We start from the raw sequence: 27,572 nt of genomic DNA, 5'->3' as shown, positions 1-27,572 counted from the left end.
AGAAGAAATATATGGAGGAAGCAGTAGGTTTTATAAAGAAAGCAAATAAAAATTTAAAAAAATGAACGGCAAACGACTTGTAATAGGTTGACAGTGAAATATATGGTATGTCAAAGAAGTCTTCGATTTTTTAAAATGAAAACAAGTTTCACAATATTCAAATCTTACATGTTTTCAATTATTCTCTTTAAAACAATTTTGAGGTATTACGTTCTAATTTCATGTGTGTTTATATATGTACAAATTTGTCTTAATTAATAATCTTACCATCTTTATATAGAACGAAATGACATGTTGTTTAGTATCAGCCATAGACCCTAATTACGGACATGGTTTTGAATTTGAGTAGCAGTGTAATGCAATGAAATGAAAGGAAATCTTTTGGTTTAACGTCTCACGATTACGCACTTAAGGCTAAGAGAGACGGATGATTAAGGCAAGCGAAAGATGATGGAAAAAATTGGTGGAGTGAGATGGTGAGAGGAAACGGGAAAACCCCGAGAAAACCCACGGACACGATGTTGTCCACCACAAACTTACTTGGCCGAGTACAGAACCAAGGACCCCATACACGAGGGGTAAGCGCTTTACCACTGAGCCACTGTGTCCCTAGCAGTGTAATGGAATGTGTCACGAACTGGCTGACTCTTGACTCGGAAGCAGTTAGATGAATCATAACTCAGCAGACCCGGTGACCCGGACGGACCTGTGACTCAGAAGATTCGGAGATGACGAAACATTGTCACACACACGCGGAGTATGTGTAAGGCAAATCTACGATTTTTTCTTAGTTCTTATGTGCGTCCTTGAGTGTCAAAGCATTGCACTAAAAGATAACTACAAATATATCTTTAATAGAGTATAAACAAAGTAGAATCTCAGAAAAGACAATCTACATGTTTTACTTATGATGAATCATGGAAGTTCAATCGATAAAAATAAGACTTAACCAGAAAATAAGCCCTATCTTTCAGATTGCTCTTAATATAATTTCTACTCTAAGAAAGAGCCGTGGTGGCTCAGTGGTAGAGCGCTCGCCTCTGGAGCAGGGAGTCCCTGGTTCGATCCCAGCTCACGCCAAGTGAACTTCGTGGTGCACAAACACCGTGTGCGTGAATTTATCGGGGTTCTTACGTTTCCTTGCACTTTTTTCATTACACCATTTCATTCATTTCTCAGCATCACCGCCTCCTTTAGCCTAGCCGGCAAAATGCATAAGAGTGACTCATCATCACCCAGTCCATAGTACTATGGGTATTAACGTGAAATCTGGAGAGAATACTACGTTTGTCACGAAGATAAGGGATAAGAAAGATTTTGGTTTGGAAATAGTGATCCTAAGCGGGATAAAGGGAGTTCAAAATTTCGCCCAAGAGTAGTGTGATTCATGAATCTCTGAAGCTGGAGGGATGAAACTCGAAATATTAACTCTTGGTTAAAAATAAACGTTTATGACAATTTTGCGCCTAAGAGGGAAAAGAGGCCAATTTTAATAATATTGAAACTTCCCTTCATTTGTTCACAAAGTATCGTATGTGAGGATTCGTTTACGTTGGAGGTGTAAAATCCGATACATCAACTCTTGAATAGAAATAAGGATATACACGTTTTTAGCATATTTCAAAAATATCGCTTCTAATGGAAGAAGGACAATGTCTTTAATATTGAAATTTCCCCTTTATTTATTCACGAGGTACCGAATGTGGGGATTCATTCAAGCTGCAAATGTGAAATTTCATTTATAAACTCTTACATAGAACAGGAGCGGATCCAGGACCGACTTCTGGGGGGGGGGGGGGGCTGTCATACTGCTACTTTAAGCTACTTTTAAGAGCTTCAAACTCTGGGATGGTTTTTATTTGTATATATAAAATAAGAAAGTTTCCTCTTCTGGTGGGGGGGCGATCGCCTCCCCTAGATCCGCCACTGATATAGAAACTATCTCAACCTGTGCTATTTACACAGCGCACAATTCTAATATAAGCCTGAATCTCCTTCCCACTTCTCACAATATCTGTGCAAGTCCCTTTACGAACACAAATAAAGCACAGGAAGACTCTCAAAGGGAGTGAATTGCTATAGATGAACATATAAATCTGGTATTTTAATATATAAAATGTTGGGGGTAAGTTTGTGGAAAATTAAAGCCAAGTGCCTGAAATGTCCATCAATCGGCCATACGTAGCTTCTCTACTGCTTGCCTTTGACAAGGGTATCAACCTAGTTTCAATATTCAACTAATAGGTCCAAATCAATACCTAAAATGTGGAAAAGAAAAATAAAAACAAGATTTTTTTTTTGAAAATTTTAACGAGAACTGGCAAATCTACACAAAATTTGAAATTGACAGCGATAACTGCACATTTCTAGCATTTGTGGTTTTCGAGGTCTCATTGTCGAAAGCACTGGGCACTAATATATAAACTTTTCTAGCATTTTAATATATAGACTTGCTGAACCTGCGATATCTACTCAGCGCATCGTCCTGTTATGACTATGAACAAGGGCGCCCATCAGGGGGGGGCAAGGTGGGGCGCTCGCCACCCCCAAGAGGAAATCGTACTTGGGAGTAACAAAATTTCAATCGAATTTTTACATTAGTTATAGCGAAATTTGAAACTATATTTGAATCCTCGCTTATATTTTTCCCCCCTTGGAAACCACAACATGGGCGCCCTTGACTATGAATCTCCTTCCCATTGTGCATGTCTCCTTACTCACACAAGTAAAGGATAGAAGACACAATGGAAATGAATTGCTATGTATAGATGTTGGAGTGAGCTTGTTGCAAAGTTATAGAAGTAACACGATATCAAGTGGAAATTTTTTTTTTCTAATAAACTCATATCTGTCAGAATACGCCTCATTGCCTCTCTTGAGGCCTTTCAAGTTGCCAGCATGCAATAGGTTTGGCCATTCAGATTTAAGCAAAGCGCCTGCAATGCCCGTCAACCCGCCATACGTAACTTCTCTACTGGTTGCCTAACACCGTATTTTCGGCCTGCAAAAAATGTAAATCTTATGAGCTCAAAACGGCCCCTAAAATGTTGAATAGAACAATAACGACACGGGTTTTGAAAATTTGAATGAGAACTAGACAATCTACACAAAATTTGGAATCGACCAGTGAAAACGGCACAGTTTCTAGCACTTGTAGTTTTCGAGATCTCATTGTCAAAAGGATTGCGGACGAACATATTTTTCTATAAACCTAGCATTTTAATATATAGGTATTTAAAAACCGTCATAATATACGAATCCATAAACAGAACATACTAAACGTAAGCAGAATCCATTTTCGATATTACTGTACTAAGACATCCCCATTTTTTTTTGCCTATTCCATTCGCGAGGGGCTTTTCATAATTTATTTACATATCACACGTGTTTCTTATGCAAGCGACATATCCTCCCCATCTTAGATGATTGGACTTCACTTTTACAATATGGTTGGTGACTCGGATATCTTTGGAATTCTGTGTTATTTATCCTCTGTAATTCACCTTTTTGTTCCTTCTTTTTGGATTCGAAAATTCTCGTCGGTTTTTAAGTAATACGAACTTTATCCCACTTTTAGCCGCTGGTCCTGGATTTTATCTCCGAAAATTCAGTGAGTACAATAAAGTCTCAGTTTGCCTCTATTTTTATTTATTTATATTTTTAATTTTTATCAAATTCTGGGTGTTAATACTATTAATTGTTCGTTTTTGTATTGGTGCTTTTATATTATTCTCTTTAACAATCTATTTATTTGTTTATTTCTATAGTAACAATTAGAACTTGATTTAACTTCTGACGAAACTTCAACGGTGAAATGCTTTTTCTTATTGTAGCCTATAATGAAAGTGTAATCAAGTAGCCGACAGTGTGAATGTAAAGTATGGTGCGAATATTTAGAAGAAGATATATTATTTGCTATCAATAAGCCTAGAAGTTTGTTCAAATATTTGTATTTCGCTATCTGGAGGTGTAAGCATGCAGGATTATTGTAATTTTTATGTTACCCGGATGGAGTAGACAAACATATAAATGTATGTTCCGGTGAGTTTGTGACTAACTTGGATAAGTAATAGATGATACCAAATGCAAATATATTTTTTTAAAAATTATAATTCCATAACCGAGTACGCCTCATTGTGGGTCCAACAACCTTTCGAAGTAGCCAGCTTGCAATACGTTGTCATTCAGATTAAAGCAAAGCGCCTGAAAGGTCCATCAACCCGCTATACGTATCTTTCCTACTGGTTGCCTTTCACAAGGGTATCAACCTAGTTGTAATATTGAACTAATAGGACCAAAACAATGCCTAAAATGTGGAATAGAAAAATAAAAACAAGTTTTTTGAAAATTTGAATGAGAACTGGCAAATCTACACAAAATTTGGAATCGACCAGCGAAAATAGCACGCTTCTAGCATTTCTGGTTTTTGAGATCTCTGTGGAAATAATTGGCCACAAACATATAAACATAGAACTTTATGCACCTAAACATAGAGTAGGTGCACACAAACATATAAACATAGAGTAGCTGCACCTGCGCTCTTTACACAGCACATCATTCACATGTGAGCATGACTTTCCTTGTCATTCCTCACAGAATCTGTACATGTCCCTTTACAGACACAAATGAAAGACGTCTTGATAAAACTCGGCAAGAGGTACCATAAAGGGAAGACTTTTTTTCGATTATTTTTACAATATCTCGCATCGTTTGCAAGATTTGAACCCACTTTCGGTTGGAGTTTCTAATTCATGTATGATCAGCGTTTTCTTTCTTCTTGCATGCAGTATGTAGAGTAGAGGGGGGCAAGAGTACGTGGGGGGTAAGGATACGATTCCCTAAAATCAGGTGAATATATTCGCGTATGGCAATAATGCGTCACGTGGAGTTTGATGTTAATGGCATCTAGAACCTAAACAAGTTTGAGTGTGCTGCGGCAAACTATAAGTTATTTAGGTAATTATTTATGTTTTTCTAATAGTTTGATATAATATTGGGACATAAGTAGTTAATGAATAACTTACACAATTTTTTAACGATTTCAAAGTACTATAAAGCGTTAGTTTCTAACATATCCATTGTTTGACAGGATGGAGTAAATTGACTTTCTTCCAACAGTTGGCTGTACAACATCACGGGAAAGTCAATTGTGTACTGAGGGGGCAAGGGTACGCGTGCGTACTCTTGCCCCTTCTGTTCTATGAAAAAAGACTCCAATTTGATTTAGATCTAACAAACAAAAAAGAATGTAGATTCCGTTGTAATAGAGAGTGACGGCAAACTTTACGAATACTGGTTCCCATATGTAGCCTATAACGTTAAGAATTCTGAAGAATCCTGATATTTTCTTATGTACGAGGGATAAATTGTTATTCTAAATACCACTAATTACGTAAAATATCTAAGGTGGTGTTTGAGTTTTCGAAACAGATAAACGTGTGAGATAGTTAAATCTGCAGTTATTGAATAACATTACGCTTGCTTATTTTATTCAGGTTTTAGAAATGCTACGCTTTGTCCTCTTTTATCTTAAATTTCAGTAGTTTTCAGTAATAAATTTCAATGGGCCTTATGCAGAGTCGTTCTGACGCGTGATTAGTGCCATACTAAAAAGTTCGCCTACCATATGTTTCCTGTAGTAGTCAGTCCTTTAGTAATCATACGTTAAAATGACTGCGGTGTCAGTCCAATGATTGGTATGGGATCCTTCAAAGATATAAGAAGCTAACCTAACCTAACATTTGACAATATGTAGCTTCATCAAAGATAGGTCGAGAAATTTTCAAGTTACCCTCGTAGGTGACAAGCATTCTGTAACTGATGGAATAAGCCAAATTTGGAAATATATTTTTATAAAGGGTCTAAATAATATCTGATTTGTTTGTATCCTATACATTCCCATTACTGATATAAGGAGAATTAAGGATTTTTCTTTTCTTTATTTAAATGAGAATCTGCAACGTCTTTAGGCACAATAAAGCCAGTAGGCCTATTTACCGAAGAAATGGAGAACGAATTAGTGGAATATATTACATTACTGGATCAATTCTTCTATGACAACTTTAAAAGATCTAAGAAGAATGGCATACAATTTTGCTTAACGTAACTAGTTGCCCCATATCTTTTAGCCATGCGAATCGAATGGGAGGAAGAGATTGGACAGTCTTTCCGTCGTAGACATATGACTATTGTTTTGCGACAGCCTTCAAAGACTGGTCTGGGGAGCTCGTGGTTTTAGCAAGCCACAAGTTGAACGCTTTTTTCACTATCTAAAAGATCTTGTAAGAGAAAACGGCTTTTCTCTACGGGATATCTACAACATGTACGAAACTGGCATAAATACGGTTCTTCATAACGTTCCAAAAGTCGACTAAAAATCAGTTGTGAATAAAACTATCTAGTGATTTTGGAGTTAACATAACAGCTGTTTCCTGGTGAGTGCATTTGGTTCCTTTATTCCCCAGATATTTCCCAGAAAACGAATGAAACAAGAATTATTCGATGGCTCGCCGCCGAGTTCTGTGGGAATGATATCTGATTCTGGTTCATCAACTCACAACTTTTCGTAGAATGGTTATATTATTTACACCAATATGTGCGATCAAATTCGGTTACGAAAATGGTATTGTTACTTGTTGGCAATCAGACCTCTCACATTTCAATCGAGGCGATTGATTTCTGCAGGCAAAATGGGATAGTGATGTTGAGTTTACCACCCCATACCTGCCATAATTTGAAACCATTAGATAGCTCCTGTTTTTGACCGCTGAACTCCTGGTATTCAACAGTGTGTGATAAATGGATGAGGAATCATCCATCCCGCCTAATTCCAAGTTTCGAGTTTGTTTACTGAGGCTTACTACAAAGCTGCAACCATTGGTATCCAGCCTTCAAGAATCTGGAGTTGTCCCACTGAATCCAGATGTGTTTACTGAAGAAGATTTTCTTCCCTCCATTGTGGATGTGGTAGACTTAAATGTAGAAGCCAGCTCTGAAGATGGAAGCATTCCTGAAGCAACAAATGAAGCATCAGACCTGAATAGAGCCCAAAATCGTTCATCGGATGTTTCACTGGAAGTAAAAAGGGGCCCATGCGGCGCATCCAGATCAAGCACTCCTTTGCCGGTTGCTCGTTCTCATTCATCTGTTACCAAATCTTCAACCAGTAACGCTAGATCCTCACTAGAAACAAGCAAGAGCTCATAGGGGCTGTCCACTTCGAACACTCTTCAGCCGGTTGTTCGTTCTCATTCATCTGTTACCAAACCTTCAACCAGTAACGCTGGATTCTCACTAGAAGCAAGGAGGAGCTCATGCAGGTTGTCCACATCAAACACTCCTCTGCCGGCTGCTCGTTCATCTGTTACCAAACCTCCAACCAGTAAAACTGGATTTTCACTGGAGGTAAGCAGTGGCCCATGTAGACCGTCCACATCATGCACTCCTTTGGTGGTTGTCAGTCCTCCTCCGACTGCCACCAAGCCCACAACCAAAAATCTTGAACTTCTCGAGGTCAATCAGAGATTCTGACATCCTCTCCTTTCAAGCAGAACTTACTTCTGAAACGGCGCCCTCCAAAGAGCAAAGGCAAATATCAACTTGCACCAAGAAAGCTACAACCGAAGGTAGCTCCTCAGGTCAGTGAGGAAGTAGTGTACGAGTGTTCATTATGCAATATCACCTACAGTGATCCACCAATAGGAGACTGGATCAATTGCGCAAGATGCCATGAATGGTGGCATGAATAATGCACATTGTATGAAGGAGTAGGCACCTTCATTTGTGATAATTGTTAATACTTTTTTGGGTGCGTACTCTTGCCTCTTTGATTTCGTACTCTTGCCCCACATATAGGGGCAAGAGTACGAATTTGAATGTTTTCATTTTATGCATTATAGTTTCTCCAAGGACAGAGGTATATAAAAGTTGAGTTCACATTTCGTAAAGGAGAGTTCAAGTTTTGTGTTCCATGTAAAAGTTTTCCGTTGTAACTATTTTTTTACCAAAATATATAAGTTTAATTGAAATTTGCGTACTCTTGCCCCCCTTTCCTATAATAAGCAAATACATCACATACACAATTAATTATAATGTCAGTGATATATGGTGTTCATTGGGCAAAACACCCCCAAACAATAATGATTCATCTTAGACTGGAAAAATGGTTCTCCTTTGTTTTTCATTATCATTTGGCCATGAAACAAACGCCTAAGAGATATACTTCTCTCGTATACAATCATGTGGAGTTGGAATGTATAACTCGTAGGATATGATGCTTTCCTTTTTTAAAATTTCTATACTTCCAGTGTACTCATAAAAAATGTAATAAAGAAATAACAACAATGTTTTTCAAATATTCAATTAGAAGTGGACAATCTACACAAAATTTGGAATCGACCAGCGAAAACGGCACGTTTCTAGCATTTGTGGTTTTCGATATCTCATTGTTGAAAGTAAAGGAGACAAACATAAACTTTTCTTTAGAGAAAAACATATACACCTAGCATTTTAATATGCAGATAAGGGAACACACTTTTTAGCATCAGTAAGTCCTTCTTGAAAGTTGGAATAATCAGGCAGTGCTACGCATTGTCTTTACAATAGAAACATGGAGACGAGGGCTCATTTCCGCTATTTGCAGGGGTGCCCCCTAATCTTTAGTTACGTTACTGCATATAGTTCTGTGTGATGTGCATTAAGATTTATATAATTGCGACTTCCCTTGTTTTTCGCTATCCGCCTTGGAAAAAATCCTGCTGGCGTTTCTCACTACGGTGTCCTCCCATCTTGCCTAATCCCATCTCGCCTAACGATTTATCAGCCGCTGATATCTCCAAGATAAGAATCTCCGCCATTCTAGGCGAGATGGGAGTTCCCATCTTGCCTACTCCCATCTTGCCTAAGATGTAAGAAGGGAATTTCTGCTCTAAAGAGGGAATTCCTGTACTAGTATTAACCACCAACACTAAGAAATTGTGAAATCATACGCACATTTCAGAAAAGAAATAATCTATGTATTAATCTTTCTACATAAGAAAATCAATAATCTAATTTCAGTATGTTTCAATGAATATTTGCAATATCTGTTAACTACAATATGAATATATAATAAGCACTATACAACAAGAAAGCACATTAATGCTCATGTCACAATGATTTGCTCCATGAAATAGTATATACACACAGAGAAAGAGAGAAGCTACCCTATGTGAACGTTATGGGATACTGCGTTAAGGTAAGTGAACAAATCAATATTTCCGCTCACTAGTCTTTGTTTTAAGTTTTTTAGCCTTTCATCAATTATTCTCCACTTCTTCTTTTGTTTTGTAGGGGTATTGCTCAGCTCCAACATTCTTATAGCTAATTCATTCGAAGCTTGCTCTTCTTGTAAGGCTTGGATACATGAAAATGTGTTGGGATGGTGTCCTGGAAATTTTCTGTTTCATTTCGCATTCCATCCTTCCGCCGGATTGTTCGTCCTTCCACTATCAGTTTTGAAATGATTCCACATCTTGCTGTAATGAATAAAAAGATGATATAATCTTGAATACAGACAGACATAAGTATATACCTAAATAAAGGACACAACCTTTAGAGGAACTAGTCCCTTTGGTAGCATTATAAGAAATAAGTAAAATTATACTAGCTATATACTACCACCTACGTAAACAACACATTTGATATAAACAGAAAAAAACTCAAATCACAGCATAAGATTAATTACAGTTAATAAAGGATTTTAGGTGCACAATACTAGTTTATACTATTAGATGCTCTGTCTACTTTGTCACGACTGATAGAATTTTTCTTGTCATATACAAACTTAACTATGAATATTAATATATGGTACTATCAAATAATATTCTTATAATTTAAGCAGTTCTTTATTGTATCTCTGTATGATCAATATGATCAGTAGCTTGCTTTAACGAACCTGATGTACATATCATAATTAGATCAAATGAAAAACAAGCCTTGAATACTTACAGTGGAAATAATGCTCCACATTCGTCCAACCACGTGTCCACCAGATAGTCGTGAAAGGCTTCTTTATTACGAACGTCGGGTGCATTTTCCTGAATGTATAGGAATGCATCACTAACATTATCTAATGGGACGAGGGGAAGCGCTGCTGCACGCCGAACCCATTTCCTAACCTCTTCATTTTCTTTATAGTTACAAACTAATCCCAGATCTTGCACCTTCCTCCATACACACTGAGTGAAATGAAAGAAACACCCTCTCACGCTAACGTTGGGAAAAGACAACGTAAGTGCATTTATCGCAGCCGTTTCAAAGTCTGTCGTGACACATTTCAGTTCTAAATTCATACCATTTTCTGATGCCTTTGCTTTTATCAAAGTTAGCAAACGCAGGTATGTTTCCTGGTTTTTATTTTGAAGAAGACAAAACAAGGGTTGAAACATCTGCCCTAAGTACTTGCCGTGAAAAGTGTATAATTGGGTGAAAACACGCGGTGCAGACTTAAAAGTGCCATCCATCAACACGTTCTCATTCTTACATAATATTTGCAAGTTTTCACTTGTACCAAAAACCTGGAAAGAAAACAAAAGCGTGTTTAAAAAAGGTAGATTCACATTTTAAAAAAGTCACCCCTGCACAATAATTTCAAATATCTAATACACAAATGCTTGTTTCTGATTATATATAAAATGATTTGCTAGTATGTAACGGTTTCTTGTAATCTAGAAATAATTACAAGCCTTCATAAACGAACTCAGAATTTTGGTAATATGAGTGCAGTTTGGCGACGGATTATACAGAATAAAACGAAAATAAATTCTGTAGAACAATAGTAGCCTTACAACCTTCACTGCACTTCCAATAGGTTTTATTATCACAGACTCTATTAATACGATATATGTACTCTTCATAACATATTAACTTCCCACCGCGTATACTCTCCAAGTAAGTCACAGCCATGTTTAATTACAACAATCTCATAAAGTGTATCTGCTGCTACTTTTATATATATCAGCAGCACAATTCATTAAAAGTATATATTTTTATCCTGTTTCTGATTGGCTCCTGTCAGCCAATCATCTTCCAGTATTCCCAAAACAAGCTAAAAGTGAACTAAATTCACTAAATCGCCTTCCCCCCTTGTGCTTTCTTGTTGTGTAGTGTTTATTATATATTTATATTCTAGTTGACAGAGATTCCCAATATTTTATTAATTTATTTAGTCTTATTTTACATGGTGAAACTAAGGCTAATCATGCCTTGTCTACCACTTGACCATGCAATCATCAGAATTAATATGACAATACGAAGTATTTATAAAATAATAATTGAAATGACGAACATTGAAATCACAACAAAAATTACATTCACAATCACACACACACACACACACACATATATATATATATATATATATATATATATGTCACATTCACACATAGATTATTACAAATAAACATATAATACAAAGTATTTTCAGATATATTTAGGGAAGAAGAGAAAAATAAAGGGTTAGAAGAATTTTAAAAAAATCAGCATTTTCGTCAGATCAGTAAGCCTGGAGCAGTGGCAATTGCACACTATTTTGCAGTAGGCCGTTTACCGTTATCACCATCTATAAGTAATGCTTATCAGTATATATAGCTATACGATTTACAGTTTATGACAACTTATGAATATATGAAAGTGCAACCAAATATCATCTAACATCTTTTGAAACATCGAAACTACCCAAAAAAACCCTTTTTTTTTTTTTTCAAGCTGCATATATCCTTTTCTTACCTTGCAAGCTGAGATACTTTACGTCGTAAGCATGGTCACTTCTCCTGGCTTCTAACTTGAGAAAATGGACTAATTCGATGACATGAGGATTTTGCTTATTTAGCAGAGTAGTTAATCTATTATCCCAATCCTCTGCGGGATTATTTGTTCTATGGCGTTTTTTTATGACAGTACCACATGCTAATTAGGACTGTAGAATTTTCTAGCCACTGGTCAATGAAATAACCATAGAACTGCTCAAGCTTAGGAGATGTCTTCTTGAATAGACAGTCAACCACTGTCGACCATTTCTAACGGAAGAAAAGCTAATGACGCAAACATTCGAACCTGAAGTCATTGTTTTTGTGGTCTGTAACCAAGAACAAATCCTGTATCTTAAACCAAAGACTCTGGTTAAAGTGAAAATTTCCCCCTCTTATGGAAGCTGAAGGGAAAATTGTGCTAAAAGAATTTATTACTGCTTCCTTGAAGTCTACCATTACAACTTCAAGATTCCAATTCAGGACTTTAACCTTTCATATATATACTTTCTCTTGTTCGGGAGAAGCCCAAAAACCACTGGAATCACATTAGTTTCCTCTATTGAACTTTCAATATCTGCATGAACTACAAAAAATTGGGAAGAAAGTTTGTTGTAGCTCTTAAATGTCTGCCAATAAAGAAGGTCGTGCTGGCGTGCACAATGAAACTATTCAGGGGCTCTTATTCGTTGTGGCTGCTACTCGAAACGAAACCTTTAGATTCCACATCCAGCTCTGCTCAAAAACAAACAAAAATTCACAGAAATAGTACCAGCTATTTGAACCTGTACGGAAGTGGGAATTCTTATCTCGCTTTTAAATCATGACATTTCATTGCATCTGGCACTTGTACGCAACTGGGAAGGATTTTGACATGTACGGAAATGGGAACGTACTCAAGTGGGAAGACACCATTTTTTGTTGTTCTTAACAGTATGTATAAAAAAAATATGCCTATCAAAACAAAATTCAAAATAATATTTAAAAATACTTTTCTGTATTAGATTCTAATTATATTTATCTCTTCCAATTATCTTCGCGACCTCCATGAAAGCTTCTTGCAATCCCTAGGTTGATAAACTCTGGCCTAGAGAGACCCATGGATGGTCTACTCAACCTACTTCTTGAAAAGATTGATTGACTGAGATTGTCGTATGTTGGGTGGAAGAAAATTCCATGCACGGACAGTGGATGCAAAGAATGATTTCTAGGAATATTTAGAGGAGTGTAGGAGAAGTGAAAATAGTTTATTTACACCTGATCTTGTATCGTGATCGTGATGAGCATTTAATGGTTGCAATCGTTGAAATAAGTAAGAGGGTTGTTAAAAGCGCAAAATCTTAGAGAAGTGTGAGTCGATGCAGATAACGTCTATCGGAAAGTTTCATTAGTCCCAGCTGTTTGATCGTTTAAGATTATAAGCAAACCGTATACAGGCGTTTTGGATACGTTATAAACAGTTCTTCATTTAAGTCTGATAGAGCTACATCATAATATTCGAGGTGAGGAAATAGAGATTTTACAAGGAGTGATTTTGTGTCAATGGTTAGAATTTTCTTTAGTCTGGTGAGTGAATGAAAAGACCAGAACGCTTTCTGACGCACAACGTTGAACGGGGTTTCCACTCAAAATATGAATCAATTGTTATCCCGAGATTTGTGATGGTTTCAGAAAATGTAATAATTGTTCCATGTATCTGTACTGCAGACATAATTATTTGAACGGCGAATATTGATTGAAACATCTGGTTAAAATGATTCCTTCTTTAATGGAGAAATTCCCTCTACAGAAATTCCTTCTTTAGTGCAGAAATTCCCTTCTTACATCTTAGGCAAGATGGGAGTAGGCAAGATGGGAACTCCCATCTTGCCTAAAATGGTGGGCATTCTTATCTTGGAGATATCAGCGGCTAATAAATCGTTAGGCGAGATGGGATTAGGCAAGATGGGATGGAATCCTCACTACAAGGAAATCATTTCAAGATATTTTATTCACTTCAACTCAACTTGTGGCTTTAGAAAACCAACTCAGCTCTGTTTACGATTTCTTCAATTTTTAGTCTTCAACGTTAACCTGTCGATCTTGGTTTTCTTAGTTCCTTTCATTTTGCCACAATACATTTCAGAAGAATAGAAATAAATAAAATTTGACAGCTTTTTCAGTATCTGCTCCCCCCGCAAGGGAAACAGAAAATGGGAGGATGTCGGAAAAATCTCTTTAAACATTTAAGCATGCTTTATAAGTACTGTGACACTTGTTTAACACCAATTCTTACCTCCCTTATGTGTTGTATACAGTTAAGAATTACAAAAGCTCAATTAATTAACTGTTGCTTATGACATTTTCCACAAACACAGGTCACGTGAACAATCATCAATTGTTCTTTCTACACGGACGTTGATAGAGGGAACTAAATGTAAGGGTGGATGTGTTACGCTTCGTTGAGTCTTTGTTATGTAGCGCCACTTGACTTGATAATGTCCTCCTGCAACACAAAAAGAGGGAGCAAATGTGCACAAATTAACACCAGAAAAACTTCCCCCTTTTTTTCCCTTATCACCTGCAGGTTCTCAAAATTATGCTGACTCAGATTGTCAAATGTTTTATTTATTATGAGAATGCCCTTTTCACACTACAGTGTTGCACGGGTTGAAAATAGAGAACACTTTTTTATCTTTTTCTGTTCATTGTATATTTTGATCACAATGAGCATGCAATATTACCTACTAGTACAGCAAGAGCTAATTACTATGTATTTCAACAGGGAAACTGAACTTTCATCGGTCAAACTAAAATCATATCATTAAAGGAACATTGTTTTCCTCGCCACCGTTCGCGATTATTCTAATTAGGCACGGCTCGTGAAACATCTTGTCTCATCTAATATATAAATACAGTAGGACATCGATAATCCGAACGCGGTCCCTAGAAGCCTTTTTTTTTTTTTTTTTTTTACATTTTGTTTTAGCGGTAGTGAGAAACAATAGGGTTGTCCGTCGGCGTTGCGTGAAGTCAGTGTCTTTACAAAAGCTCATTCATATGTAATTGTTTGCCATATTTTTATTTTTTATTTTCAGTTAGGCCTATACAAATTAAGTTTTAAATGTAAGTTACAAAAACAGTGTAATTTAGTGTACGAGCAGGTTCTTCAGAAACATTAAATGTAAGTAGCCTTACGTACGGTATTGTAATTAGTGTATGTACTGTACAACCAGGGGCGTCATTTCAGACTTTGCTTGGGGGGGGGGGCAAGAGCACCACCGACATAAGACTTTCATGTTTTGTACTAGTATATTAGTAGGCAATCTATTAAAGTATATTTATTCTTCAAACTCTTGGGGGGGGGCAATTGCCCCCTCCTGCCCCCCCTAAATGACGCCCCTGTGTACAACCACTGTATCAACAAAAGAGCATACCGTACAGTATATTTAAGCCTAAATAGCATTTTCTTGGTCATTTTCGAAAATCCGAACTACCTGTGGTCCCAATTAGTACGGATTTTCGACTTCCTACTGTATATATATGGGTGGCTCGTTCAATATACAGTATTTAATCTGTAAAATATTTATATTTTAAGATGCATTCGTAAACCATACATACATGTGTAGGTGGGTCTTTCCTTACCTCTCCACATAATCCCTATTGAGATTCAGGCATTTGTCTGAGCGTTGCACCAATTTGTGAAAGCCCTTCGCAAAAAAATCAAGTCTCCCTCTTCACATTCCATTTTACTTCTTTATCTGTTTCGAAACGTTCACCTTGCAATGCAGACTTTAAAACCGGAAAAAGGTGCAAGTAATTCGGCGCTAAATTAAGGTTGTATAGACAGTGGAGCAGCCATTCCCAATCTAATTGTTCAATTTTGTGTCTTGTTATATGCTGACTAGGGAGTCAAGAAGAAGAGACCAGGTCGCTTAAGTCGAATTGCGTTTCCCTGAAAAGAAGTTCATGTTCGACATAAGTGACCTGATCTCCTGTCAACTGGTGATGAAACGTAGACAACAATAACTATGCCGTATATCAAGAGACAAAAAAAAAAAAAAAAAACCTTTTCGTTTGATAATAGTTCATGGGAAAGTAAGAGAGTTAATACTGATTAATACAAGATAAAAGCTTAGTCGCTGATTAGTATAATCGTCATGGCCACCATTTAGAAAGCAGCCATCTTGAATTGTGATCTTAAATAATGAATAGGAAGGGGTGAAAATAGACTTATGACATATCAGATTGTACTCAAGGGAAATAATAATAATAATAATAATAATAATAATAATAATAATAATAATAATAATAATAATAATAATAATAATAATAATAATAATAATCTTTATTTCAGTTCGGCGAACAGCTTTCTGGCAAAATTACAGCACGGAGTATCAAACTACTACATTGAGATGAACAATAATACTAATGGTAATAATAGTAATAATAATAATAAATAACAAAACAGTAAAAAGAGAACTACTAATACTATAAAACACAATGCAAATACAAGCCAGTTACGCAGAAATACACTGAGAAAAATCCATTATCCGGACAGCGGTATATTGTACAAATATACGGAATCCTCTTGCTTACTACAAAAATCAGTACGAAGCATACGTTATCCGTATGCTACATAGGCACTGTCCTTAGATGTTACATTATGCTTACATTATGCTTAGGTGTTACATTACCTTCGTCAGCTATGTGTTATATACGTCCATTTGTATGTGACATCCTGACTGCCTGTATTGTTTCATGCGGAAAGTACGTACAGATAGAACTTATACAGAAAGTATTATAAAACATGCGTTTTCAGTTATACGTTTGCTGTACGTTAAGTCCAAAAACTACAGGATTTAAAAATGTAACATACGATTTTACGCATGCCACATACGATTTTTTTCCCCTCAGTGCGATTCCTGTAAAAATTGTCGAGTTCCCTATCTATCTAAAACAACGAAAAATTAACAACAGCAGCGTTAAAATTACATTTTAGCTTAATGTTTCTAAACGTAATTGCTTAAAAACTATCAGCCAGACCTCATAAAACATTCACTTGCTTAATACAATAACTCGAAATTTATGTGCTTAAATAATCTGTCAGTCTTTTTAAAATTTGACATTTCCAATTCAGAGGAACTAAAATCGTACTATTGCTTATGCTATGATTGGGTACTTTAAAACTATATTTCGTAAACAGTATTCACTGATATAAACATTATCTAGTATTTTTTACATGCATAGAACCTACTCTGTCGAATTATTTTTCTTCTGTTCATAAGACTCTCCAAACCCCATCATTCCAATATTCATAGCTACGAGTATGCAAATAGTAGCTCATTTTCACCTTAAAACATGACAGTCGAGTAACATTTTTTGCACAGATTATATCTTCTTTTTCAAAAATTTTAGAAATGCTGTTCCAAATTAGTGAACCAAATTCTAATTTAATAATAATAATAATAATAATAATAATAATAATAATAATAATAATAATAATAATAATAATAATAATAATAATAATAATAATAATAATAAATCAGGTGTCTATTGTGGGAATCCTTTTACTATGACAATATCCTGATTACAAATAATAACATTTGAAATTGGTGAGGAAAGCGACTAGGTAAACAGAAAAGATTAGTTAACTATATTCTGCTTTAAAATGATTGAATATATAAAATATATTTTATTATTATCATGTCTTTGTTTGTTTATTACAGCTGTTCAAGAAGAGAGGGGTCCCAGAAAGAACAGCAGCAAATCCAAAAATTGGGAAACCATCAATTCATCATCTGCCTCATCATCGACTCATTCTAAGTCAAATAGTCAACAATCACAGTCGTCATCTGGATTGTCAATCTCTGCTGGAACCTTCTCGAATGCATCCAACAGTGCCATTATGAGTGGCCATTCACCAATGATGTTGTCAGCGACATGGCAGCGTGCTTATGGAACAATTCACCCACATTTACATCACGCAGAAACTAGTCCTTTCAGTAAAGTACTTCCTAACGTCTGTCCATCGACACCGAATGGTTTCGCCCCTGCGCTATTGCCTTCCCTACCTTTTACTTTGTGTTTGCCGTTTTCTACAAGAGGATTTGCAAGTGGTAGTAAGTACAAAGTTGATTAATTTGCGAGGACCTTAATGAATGCAATAAATATAAATTCATGTTAGGTAAAATCAACTCTATAAAGTCTACTACAATATTGTATTAACGTGTAAGTGGAGAAAGAAAGGTCCACATTTAAGACACACAATGCTCAATAAAACACATGGAGTTGAACGAAATAGCATAGATAAAGATCATGGGCGCCCGAAGGACCTGGGTCCGGATCCCCTCTGGTTCACGAAAATGTTTAAATTTCTTAAGATTTTTTTTTAATACAAGTAAAAAATACCAAACGTAATATAGGAACCAGGGAGTTTCCTCCCCTCCTCCACAAGAAAATTTTCCTCGGTGCCCATGATAAGGATAAATTCTCATACATGCCTTTTTTAAAAAAATCGACAAAAGCGAACTTTTATGGTGCTAAAATATTTCGTTCCTGACTCAACGACGTACTTTCTCTTAGGAAATTGCATACTAAAACACAATGATACGAAATCGTGGAGCGATGAGGGAAAATTTCCCTCAACTTCATATTATTGGGAACAGATGCGATTGGAGTATTAAAGGTAATCAGTGAAAGATTTATTGAAAGAAAGAAAGAGGTGTATTTGTATTATTTGATCTAGAAAGGGCTTTGGACTGTGTGAATTGGGAACTGTTGTTGGAAGTTCTAAGTTGGTTTGGCTTGGAATGAAAAGATCGAAGACTCATAACAAATTTAAAAAAAAGGGTTGATCAGAAAGTAAGGTTACAAAGTCTGCAGTGAAACGTATTTATACGTGAGACGTATTTATACGTGAAAGGTATTTAACGTATTTATACGTGAAACGTATTTATACGTGAGACGTATTTATACGTGAAACGTATTTATACGTGAGACGTATAAATAGAGCCAACAGATAGTACATACTTTAGACAATTTTTGACATAGTCTCCATACCGATTGAGGCACTTATCGCATCGTTGGTAAAAAAGCGTGTCCTTGCGATCAGCAGCTTTGTCACGTTCCGGTACTGTAGAATATCGTGCACAATGTGAATAACGCTTCCGAACGACATTTCAATTTTGACATTGGATGTCGTAGCGTTATCCTCCTGCTGAATCATCTCCTCCACGCAAGCTATGTTCAAATCTTTTAACGCCATTTTGGGCCGCCTACTGCGCTCATCGTCGTTGACGATTTCTCTACCAGCCGCAAACTTTCGACACCATTCTTTGACATGCTGACGGGACATTAAACCCCTAACTTTGCCCGTAGAAGTAGGAGGGAAGAAAATAGAACAGGTGACTAATTTTCGATACCTGGGTAGTGTTATTAGTAATGACATGAAATGTGAACGTGAAATAAAAATAAGGATAGGAATGGCGAAAGAAGCCTTTAGAAGGAAGAAACCACTATTGTGAGGGACCTTGAATAAAGAATATAATGAAAAGACTTATAAAATACTTCGTGTGGAAGTGGTGTACTGTATGGGTCAGAATCATCAACATTATGCAAAAATGATGAAAAACAACTGCAAGTTTTCGAAATGTAGGAGTGGAGAAGAATGGAGAGAGGGTGTTACCTGGGTCGAGCCTAAAACGAATGAGAGGGTGATAGAAATACTGAGAAATGAAAGAATAATTTTAGATATTATTGAAAAGACGAAGAGAAACTGGTTGGGACATTGACAAGAAAATGGATCAAAAGATTTCGATCTTGCCCAATAATTAGTTTTGGATCAGGGGCCACAAAATTTTCGAACGACCCCTAAATCTAGTTTTCGTATTTTCTACGGAATAAGCACATCATACTGAGTTAAGTGATAGTTTGGGTTTGGCTACATTGAATGTTGTTCTCCGGATATAAGGCGTGCAAGAAAATTTTTGATTGAAGTATTTTGGATCTTTTGATGCATTTTTGGATCAGGAGCCACAACATTTTTGAACTGCCTCTAAATCGAGTTTTCGTATATTTTACAAAAGCACATCATACTGAGTTAAGTGATATAAATAGTTTGGGTTTGGCTACACTGTATATGGTTCTCCAGATATAAGGCGTACAAGAAAATTTTTTCTAAAATATATTGCATCTTTTGATCCAAAAATTAGCGCCGATGGTATACAACTCCTTCTACACATGTGGCAGTACGTGATAGAGATGGGAGTCAATTGCATTGAAGGAATGTAACAAATGTTCTTCTATGCCTAAAGACAGGTTAGAATTGTAACATTCTTGCCAATACGTTTTATTCAGCTCTCGTACATTTTGTGTAATAAAAATGAACTTAAATTGTGTTTATTTATCATATTTTAGGTGACTTTCACCATGAGATAGCAGCACAAATATTGTTAGTTAGCATCCGCCAGGCACGGCTGAATGAGAACATTGCATCCATGTCCAAATTGGATCAAGACGCCATATTGAAGGACTGCTGGAGTGAGCTGTTTCTCCTACGAGCCTCCCATTGGCCAATCGATGTGTCTGCCATCTTGAAAAGAGCAAGGACTCCGAAGATCGAACAGTTAAAAGAAGTAGGATTTCCAGCCAGTCACAGAACATATGAAGATGTTTGTGAGCGAAGCACTGAGGAGAATCTTCGTCGAGTTATCGAGTTATGCCAACGACTCCAAATAGACGCTGTAGAGTTTTCGATGATGGAAACATTGATTCTTTGTAGACGTGGTAAGCATGGGAGAATTTAGTTTAAAATTACACTGTTACACCGTTCAGCCTATGTTCACATCTATCCCTGGGTTACCCATCTGAGTATCTGAAAATAGTCGAATCCCCTTGCTACAAACTTCCGACGTTTATATGTGCGTTCGCACACATGAGTGATTCCTTTTCCATTCTGATTATCAGAGTGTATGTAAAATGCACGACTGCATTTACTATTTCCAACGGCTTGAGATAATAAGGTACAAAGGCATTTTTCTGTACTCTAAAATATATTATTTAAGAACCAACAGTAATAACATCGAAAGTATGTGAAGAGGGGGAGCTCACTACTATGTACGTAGGTTTTGAGCGTGAAAACAAGGGAATTCACTACCATATAACTAGATCGGAAGTATATGAAGAAGGGGAATTCATTACCACGTAAGTAGATCGGAAGTATGCGAATAAGAAGAGGTCACTATCACGTAGATAGGTCGGAAGCGTGTGAAGAAGGGAATTCACTACCGTGCAGATAGGTAGGAAGTATGCGAAGAAGAAATTTACTACCACGTATGTAGGTCTGAAGCATGAGAAGGGAATTCACTATCACGTAGATAGGTAAGAAGTATATGAAGGGAATTTACTACCACATAATCATGTGAAAAAGGGAAGTCACTACCACGTATGTAGATCTGAAACATGAGAAGAAGAGAATTGACTATGGCGTAGGTAGATCGGAAATATGTGAAGAAGGGGAAGTTGCTATCATGTAGGTAGATCTGTAGCATGTGAAGAAGGGAATTCACTATCATGTAGATTGATCGGAAATATGTAAAGAAGGGGAAGTTACTACTACATAGATAGGTAGGAGGCGTGTGAAGAAGGGAATTCACTATCAGGCATGTAGGTCTGAGGCATGAGAAGAAGGGAACGCCGGATTACTTCAGTATTATCACGCCGGATTACTTTAAAAAAATAATCCATTAGTAAAATAGTAGACAAATTGAAAATTTAGGAGATCTACTAAAGATCAGTAGGTTGGAAACATTGGTAGAAACTAATCATGTGGTATTAAGTGCTAACACACATTGGTTTTCACTTGTTTTCTTTGAAGTAATGTTGGATGAGAATAGTACATTGTATCAAATGTTGCATGTTAATATTAAATTCCATACAACTCAGCACCGTGCACCATTCGTATTTAGTTTGATAGAATATTTGATACTATATGAGGAGTTTATCTTCAAAAGAGAACATTTCCATTTCCATTTCATTTATTTATTTATTTTTCGAAATTTACTTTTGGATGGTTTGGAGAGTGGGTTGAAGTGTGTCGAACTATGCAACAGAGTATATATGTAAATTGGAACGTTTTTTGTAGATATTACAATGTAAAAGTTAGTCTTTTCATTCCATACCACCTCATTCATTCCCTTCAGTACTTTTTCATTCAATTGGCCGCGGTGGCTCAGTGTTAGAGCGTTCTCCTATGGTGCATAGGGTCCTTGATTCGAACACAGTTCGCGCTAAGTGAGCTTTGTGGTAGATAAACATCGTGTGTGTTTTCTCTCGGGGTTGTCTCGTTTTCTCCCATTTTCTTCCATCAACCATTTCATTCATTTCTCATCATTACTTTCTCCTTTAGCCTAGCCGGCATAACCGTGGGACGTACGTACAACTTAAAGATTTCATTTCATTTTTTCATTCAAAATGGAGCATAACAAACCGATTGTATTTTAGTTAAGGGACTTCTTTTTCTCCAAAACTGCACATTTTCAGAAACAGTTTCGAGCTCATTCGTGGTTAAGTGGTTAGTGTACGTGCCTTTGGCGTTTGAGAGCAAGGTTTGATTCTCGGTGGGAGCTTGTGTGGTTCGTATTAAATGTTCATCAGTAGGTCCCGTCTCATATAGCCTAGCTGCTGAAAGGGACGTTAAACTCAAAATCAACTGCACTCAACTCAGAAGCACTTTCAGTTAAATACTTTTTTTGTTTTTACTTCAGCTGTAGAATTTGTAATTATGGAAATATTTATCTTCTTTTGAAAATGAAATGAAATTTTTCAGTTACACCGTGCAGGCTAAAAGAGATGATGATGATGAGATATGAATGAAATGATGGAATGAAGAAAGTGAGAGGAAACTGGAAAGTCCCGAGAAAACCCACGCACAAGGTGTTTGTCCACTACAAATGTTCCCTTTTGAAAATAAACTCCTTATATGGTGGAAAATATCATCTCTAATAGACTTTAGAGAAGAAATTCTGTGGTTTTTGCCTGTCCATATCTATGCCCATGTAAAGCTAACATTTCTTCTTTTTTTTCCAGCCAGGTTAGTGACTCCAGAGGAAGGAAAGCGCTTGGAACAGTTACAAGATCGAATCCAGGTGACATTGGCTCATTATGTGGCTCAATCATCGCCTCAACAGCCGACACGATTCGGACGCCTGCTGTTGACATTGCCAATTCTTTGTACTCCATCTCCACAGTCTCTGCAAGAACTACTTTTCCGTCCTATCATTGGAGATATTCTGATGGAACATGTCATTGCAACTATTTAGTATTCACATTGTAGAAATTCACGTGTACAGTATAGTAAATTATGTCTTGTTTGAAAGTAAATTTAGCATAAAATTAAGACTCTACACTTTTCTTTTCATTATTTACTGTAATCATGAATCAGGTTGCTTAAGTTTTGAGAGTGGACAGGGGCGCCAATCCTGGGGAGCTCGGGCCCCCCAAAGTTTGTGTGGGAACCCTATTGTATTTATGAATATACAATATTTGGCATAATTTGAATGCAATTTGTCTTAAAATCCTCATATATATATACCTTCTACATCTGAATGAGCCCCCCCCCCTAAATTACGGGGAAATCGGCGCCCTTGAAAGTGGAGCACCTTAAGTGACCTAGTGTAACTAATCATCCATCTTGACTTACTGTGGGGGGCACGGTGGCTCAGTGGCAGAGCGCTTATTTCTGATGCAAGAGTCCCCGGTTCGATCGCCGACCAAGTAACTCTGAGGTGCACAACATCGTGTCCCTGGATTTTCTCGGGGGGAGGTACTCATGTATCCTTCCACATTCTTATTCTACCGATTATTCTATCATTCACTTGCTTTAATCATTCATCTCCATTAACCAATTAACGTCACAGGCATAATCTTGGGACTTCAAACTCAAAGATTTTATTTCATTTTTTACTCACTGTGACCCACTACCCGTTGTGGTTACCTAAGGCTGGGCTGTAGAAATAAAAAAAAATGGAAGAAAATCTGTGAGTTTTACGTCCAACTATTATGCCAGCTACGGCTAGGCTAAAGGAGACCGTGATGATGAAAGAAGAACAAAATGGTGGAATGATAGAAGTGGGAGGAAACGGGAGAACAACGGGAAAACCCATGCACACCGTGTTTGTCTACCACAAAGTCCACTTGGCACGAGCTGGGAACGAACCAGGACACCACGAAACCAGAAGTGAACGCCCTACAACTGAGCCACCGCGGCCCCACTCTAGAAACAAACATCCTTGGTCATTAAGTCAGCTGTGCGTTATAACTTAGAAACAAAACATCGCTTTGTCCAAGGAGGAAAAAAGAACTTTGTTCCTTTCGCACAGAAGAACTATATCTTACTGTCATACCCTAAAGTCAGCCATACACTGGCGTATTTTTCAGTCGTAACCATAAAATTTCATACGCTAGTCTTGTTAGCAGCTGTCAATACGTTAGTGTATGCTATCTGGCGTAAGTTTACGTCCGAATTTTTACATGGAAATCTTTTCAGTTTAGCGTCCCATGATTATGATCTTTAGGCTAAGGGAGACGACGATTAAAACAAATGAATTGGTGAAAGGAGAAACTGGGAGGAAACGGGAGTAACCTGTGAAAAACCATGGACACGATGCATATATATTATAGAATAACACAGGTATGTGTGCTGCCATCAATAAAACTATCAATCTTTTCTTTACTGGGAATAAATGGTTTAAACTCAGTCATAGTGGGTATGGATACAAATGGATAGTAAGTTAGTGAATCGGAGATAGCACTTTCATTGACTTCGTCATTTCTGTCCTTTAGGGTAAAGATACTAACTACTAGTGCCCTTAAAATTAGTCAAATGTTCCTTACTGGAATACTTTCGCTGCAGCCATTGGACTACTCCTTTTCAATATTCAAATAATTATTCATTGTTTGAACAATGAATAATTTGAATTTTAGCAGCACCAGTAATAGTGTCATTACTCTAGCCACACTGAAATACCGGTTCTTGTGAGATCAACGAAGTGAAGTAGTGCCGGGTTTGGTCCGAGGAAAGATGGGTGTAATGGTTCGTACTCAACAGATAGTGTTGCCATTGCCACATCGTGAGGACAACTGGGGAGCTGCTTGGAAGAAAGAAGTATAAACTATGGTCTACAAATACATCATTAACGGCGAGAATCACACATCACCTCAAAGGTATTATTGACATAATCCAGCTGGTACGCCCTGTTGCGGAAGGAGTTTAAAAGTTTATGAAGTGAACGACGATGGAAAAGTTGGTGGAATGAAAATGGTGGAAAGAAATAAGAGCACTGTCATAGAACATGAAGGCACAATCTGCCACGATCGAGAATCAAATTAGGGATCCCTCGCATCAACATAAAACACCTTATCACTGAGCTACTACGTATATTTCTTTCATTTTTTTCGATAAGTTATCCTTTGCCATACGGAGGGGCGAAATAGCAAGTGATGCTCTTGTAGTCGTCGATTTTCGCCAAGACTCTCTCTCTCTCTCTCTCTCTCTATATATATATATATATATATATATATATATATATATATATATATATATATAGATAGATAGATAGATAGATATAGATAGATATAGATAAATAGATAGATAGATATAGATAAATAGATAGATAGATATACGGATAGGAGAGAAGAGGACACTTTTAGTCACCATTCTTCGTAGAAAGGCCTATTGGATTAGACACATCTTGCGAAGAAATTGTCTTCTTCACACCGCCATAGAAGGAAAGATGGAAGGGTAGCGAGGAATAGGAAGAAGGAGAACACAGCTGATCGATGATTTGAAAGATAGGAGAAAATATTGGGGGTTAAAAGAGGAAGCTGAAGATCTAGAAAAGTGGAAGAAACATTTTCAGGCCCAAATCTAAAAATTAAAAAAAAAAAAAAATCCTCATTAGTCCCAGGCCGTGCCGAAAGGTTGCCTAATTCCCATTCCGGCTTACAACTTTCTAGCTGTAAATCACTTATGAAAATCATGTCCGCCATTTTAAGCAACGTGGGAATTCCCATTTCGCCTAACGATTTTATCAAGTGGAAGACTTTATATTCAGAGAAGTTTTAACAGTGTACAAGAGGTGAATTTGTTTCAGTACATTGATACGGTGTCATACTGTGCCCATATGGGTGATTAGCGTACGTTTTGTATGTTCACGCTAATTAAAACAATCATAGGTGTCTCAAAGCTGCTTCAAGCTAATAGCGCTTGTTACAGAAGGATACATTGTTTCCGTCACAAGAGTCGCTAAAATTGTAACTCGATAAACAGTCATTTAAACATTGTCAATCAGAAAAATAATATGTTGTTGCTTTCTTGGAAGTCAAATCTCTTAGATTTAGGTACTTCCTCTAAATTCATAATACCCCGTCCACCTTCATTCTCCAGGTTTCCACAGAATATTCTCATGGAGAAAGAAAGTCTGAAGATTCAAGATAACTTGTTTGAAGTCTTCAATTCGAGGTGCAATATAATAGACTAGCTGGTGTTGCCATCTAGAGATTTGGCATGAAGAAAAAGTGTGCTTTTTTTTTTAAGGTTATTCAGAACGTCCAAACAGTTTGTGTCTAAAACTATAGATGGCGCCACAGTCACCAATGTTAACATATACAACTAATAAAATTAAAACAATCAAATATAAAATAAACAGTTCAAAAATTAAGCAAAAACGGATATAATCTGGTTAATGGACGTTACAAAATCTAGGGAATGGTACGTGTCGATTTCAGATATTGTTATTAGTTTCATTGTTAGAGGCCACCATTGTTAAGTAAACAATCAACTTTATCTGCCGTACTTTCTACCAGAAACTGACCAAACTTTGCACACCCATTTAAGATTGAAATATCTAGGGAATGGTACGTGTGGATTCCACATATTGTTGTTAGTTTCATTGTTAGAGGCCACCATTGTTAAATAAACAATCAACTTTATCTGCCACACTTTCTACCACAAACTGACCAAACTTGGCACACCCATCGGATTAGCACAGAGATATCTACTGAATGGTACCAGTCGATTTCACATATTGTTGTTAGTTTCATTGTTCGAGGCCGCCATTGTTAAATAAACAATCGTTGGATTTCTCCATTGTTAGATAAACAATCAACTTTATCTGCCATACTTTCTATCACAAACTAACCAAGCTTGGCACACTCATTTACGATTGAGATATCAATGGAATGGTACGTGTCGATTTCACCTATTGTTGTTACTTTCATTGTTAGAGGCCGCCATTGTTAAATGAACAATCAACTTTATCTGACATACTTCCTACCAGAAACTGGCCAAACCTTGCACACACATTTAAGATTAAAATATCTAGGGAAAGATATGTGTCGTTTTCTCATATTGTTGTTAGTTTAATTGTTGAAGATCACCATTGTTAAATAAACATTCGTTGGATTTCTCTATTGTTAAATAAACGATTAACTTTATCTGTCATAATTTCTACCACAAACTAAGCAAACTTTTCACACTTATGAACGATTGAGATATCAATGGAATGGTACGTGTCGATTTCACTTATTTTTGTTAGTTTCATTGTTAGAGGCCACCATTGTTAAATAAAAAATCAACTTTATGTGCCACACTTTTTAACAGAAACTGACCAAACTTTGCACACCCATTTAAGATTGAAATATCTAGGGAATGGTATGTGTCGATTTCACATATTGTTGTTAGTTTCATTGTTGAAGGCTACCATTGTTAAAGAAACAATCAAGTTTTTCTGCCACACTTTCTACAAC

General features: G+C 36.7%; 1 protein-coding gene and 1 non-coding gene across 2 annotated transcripts in view; both read left to right on the top strand.

Annotated features, from left to right (window-relative positions):
• Nucleotides 1-23,112, top strand: part of Hr83 (nuclear hormone receptor 83) — a 40,871-nt gene extending 17,759 nt beyond the window's left edge. The window contains exons 4-6 of the mRNA XM_081767313.1: nucleotides 17,495-17,887; nucleotides 20,184-20,552; nucleotides 22,854-23,112. Of these exons, the coding sequence (XP_081623439.1) occupies nucleotides 17,495-17,887; nucleotides 20,184-20,552; nucleotides 22,854-23,086 (995 nt within the window). The 3' untranslated portion in view covers nucleotides 23,087-23,112. The remainder of the gene's footprint in view (nucleotides 1-17,494; nucleotides 17,888-20,183; nucleotides 20,553-22,853) is intronic.
• Nucleotides 1,009-1,080, top strand: TRNAQ-CUG (transfer RNA glutamine (anticodon CUG)). The gene has a single exon. It is a non-coding gene; the product is annotated as a tRNA-Gln (tRNA).
• Nucleotides 23,113-27,572: the final 4,460 nt, after the last annotated feature.

Source organism: Thermobia domestica, chromosome 8 (assembly GCF_964235325.1).
Source record: "Thermobia domestica chromosome 8, izTheDome1.hap1.1, whole genome shotgun sequence".
Classification (NCBI taxonomy): Eukaryota; Metazoa; Arthropoda; class Insecta; order Zygentoma; family Lepismatidae; genus Thermobia; species Thermobia domestica.
The sequence above is the reverse complement of the archived record's forward strand: the minus strand, read 5'-3'. Positions and strand labels throughout refer to the sequence as shown.